Raw genomic sequence first — 2,663 nt, forward strand, 5'->3', positions numbered from 1 at the left:
CCATATTGTTGCAAAGGGTACTATTTCCTTCTTCTTTATAGCTGAATAATACTCCATTGTGTAAATGTACCAAAGTTTCTTAATCCAGTCATCTACCAATGGGCATTTTGGTTGTTTCCAAGTCTTAGCTATTGTGTGGTCAGACTTTTTAATGTTAGCAATTTATGTGGCAATTTACGTAGTTGGAATCCTTAGTAGGGGACACGCTAACACTAGGCCTGCCCCGCCCACTGGTTATTTTAAACTGCATAACCCTTTCAACTTTTGGCCTTATGGAGGCCAGGACATTCCTGCTTTTGAGTTTTCACCCCTCACTTCACCAGGTGTTAGATGGGAAAGAACCCCATGGGCTGTGCTGCTTTGATCTCAGTTAAGAAAGGAGTCCTCACTATTAGAAGTCCTCTGACATGGACAGTCCCTAAGCCCCTCTAATCTGAATGACCATTGATAGTCCTGTTTCCCAGATTCCAGCCATATTTCCATTCCTAGAGCTCCTTCTGCCCTAAATCCTTCGTCTTATCCTCACACGGATAGCTGCCTTCTGCCCTTGACATGTCCCTCTTGCCCAAGCCATAGCTCTGGGCCTTCACAGATACCCAGGAACCAGGTAGTATATATGTGTGTGGCATTGCAAGGCAGTAGTGAAGGCAGTATTGTTTCATTTCCTTTTCATTTGTCTCTGACCCAGCCCCACTGGACTGTAAGCTTCGTGAGGGCCATTTGTAGGCACGTTTCACCACACCTTCCAGCATCCACACAGTGCTAGGCTTTGGGCCTGATAAATGTTTATGAAATGATGGGTGTCTGTGGTTCCAGCCACTTGTCCTCTACTTTACTTCTTCGACTTCATTTCAGACTCCTTGATCCTCCTTTATTTGATCCCACTTGTTTTGGTAAAGGTCTCTTTAAGAAGTGAATATTTTTCTGACACCTATTCCTACTCCAACTGAAAATATTCCAAAATCTTTAACCAGCCATGGCAGGACTTGAATTATATTTTCTGGCTCTTTCTATCCTCAAGAATTGCTTTTTGGCAATTAACAGTTTCAATAATGTATACTATTGGTCTCAACTATATAGCTTTATGAATCCAATTAAGGGTATGTGATGCTGAGGCCTGCTTCTTTCACAGAGAAAGTTGCTTAGTTTGGTTCCTGGTACAAAACTGGTGTGAGCTGTTGCCCTCTGTACTTACCATCAGGGTTTTGCTGAGCAGGAGCACTGTTGGGGCTCATTTGCTCCTCATAGTGCAGTACAGCTGACCAGAACCTTTTTTGTCTTGCAGGAATCGATAGTAGGTACAATGAAGGATGCAGAGAGCTGGCAAATTACCTTCTGTTTGGTTTGTACAATCAGAATACCAGTGATTTTGAGAAAACGGGGTTTTCTGAAGAAGTTCTAGATGGTAAGTATATATTGGTAAACTCTGTGTGTGAGAGGAATAGGTGATTTATTTCTTTGGACCCTTATTTCGTGTTTTTTTATGGGAAAATAGGATCAAATTTAAAATTGCCTGAAACTCCAGTAAATTTTTTTTTATTCATGAAAAACATTTCTTCTTTGCCAATATATTAAGTAATATGCTACTGTAGATAACCTGCTGGATGACAAGAGACTAGCGACAGGTAGTTTTCAGAATATGTTTACTGGGTAAATCAGCTTAGAGAAAAAAAGTGAACGTCAGTGTTTGACTTAATATCTTCTTGACAAGGTACTAGTTTTCCTCTAAATCGCCCACTGCCTCTATATGCTGGGAAGTTCAGATTGTGTGCATTGTCCTGTGAAAGCACTTGTAGCTCTGAGTCAAAGATGAGCCCTCTGGTTACTCCTACAAGGAAGACTTCATGTCGATCTTCAGCTTAGCAACAAAGGCTCTTTGTCCTGCTCTGTCTTTGGGAATTGTGTCCTGTATGACTTTAATTCATGACGATGCCCATGACTACAATGCAGGCTTTCTGCTTGCATTCCCCTTTCCTCAGTTCTGAGACACTCACCCTGTGTTGATGCTGGTGTGGGCTGATGCCCAGGAGCTATCTCTGATATCACATACTTAGCATCATGACTTCTCTGCCAGATGGGTCAGGAGACACAGGAATAGACAAATCAAACTGGACAAGAAACAGACAGCTCTTGTGAAGCAGCTGGGGGACACGTGAAAGCAAACATCTGATGTTGAAATAATCTTGCTGTGGATCTAGTGCAATGGTTCTCAACTAGGGTTAGTTTTATCCCCCAGGGTACATTTACCAATATTCGAATACATTCTTGATTGTCACAACTAGGCAGAGCAGGTAGAGGCCAGGGATGCTACTAAACATCCTACAATGCACAAGACAGCCAGCCCCCGACAACAAAGAATGATCTGGTAGTGCCAAAGTTAAGAAACCTTGGTCTAGTGTATGTGAAAATTCTTTTGTAGTAAAATTCTTAATAGTATCTACCCTTATAGATTGATTAAAAATTGCTTTCAATTTGGAAGTGCAGAAAGAAGCTGAAATTATTATTTCCATTAAATTTTTTCTTTCAGTTCAAATTTAGTTTCAGATTTTGATTTAAAAAAAATATTCCCGGGCCAGCCGAGTGGCGCATTGGTTAAGAGCTGGCTTGGGATGCCAGAGGGCCCCGGTTCGGATCCCACATATGAGGGCCAGTGACACTGCCCT

The 2,663-nt window shown here is 41.8% G+C and overlaps 1 protein-coding gene across 1 annotated transcript in view; it reads left to right on the forward strand.

The window, feature by feature from the left end:
- The window catches only part of DNAAF9 (dynein axonemal assembly factor 9), a 144,424-nt gene that overhangs the window by 18,105 nt on the left and 123,656 nt on the right, over positions 1-2,663 (forward strand). Inside the window, exon 3 of the mRNA XM_019645665.1 lies at positions 1,286-1,405. Coding sequence (XP_019501210.1) covers positions 1,286-1,405 — 120 coding nt within the window. The remainder of the gene's footprint in view (positions 1-1,285; positions 1,406-2,663) is intronic.

Source organism: Hipposideros armiger, unplaced genomic scaffold (genome assembly GCF_001890085.2).
Source record: "Hipposideros armiger isolate ML-2016 unplaced genomic scaffold, ASM189008v1 scaffold_94, whole genome shotgun sequence".
Lineage (NCBI taxonomy): Eukaryota > Metazoa > Chordata > Mammalia > Chiroptera > Hipposideridae > Hipposideros > Hipposideros armiger.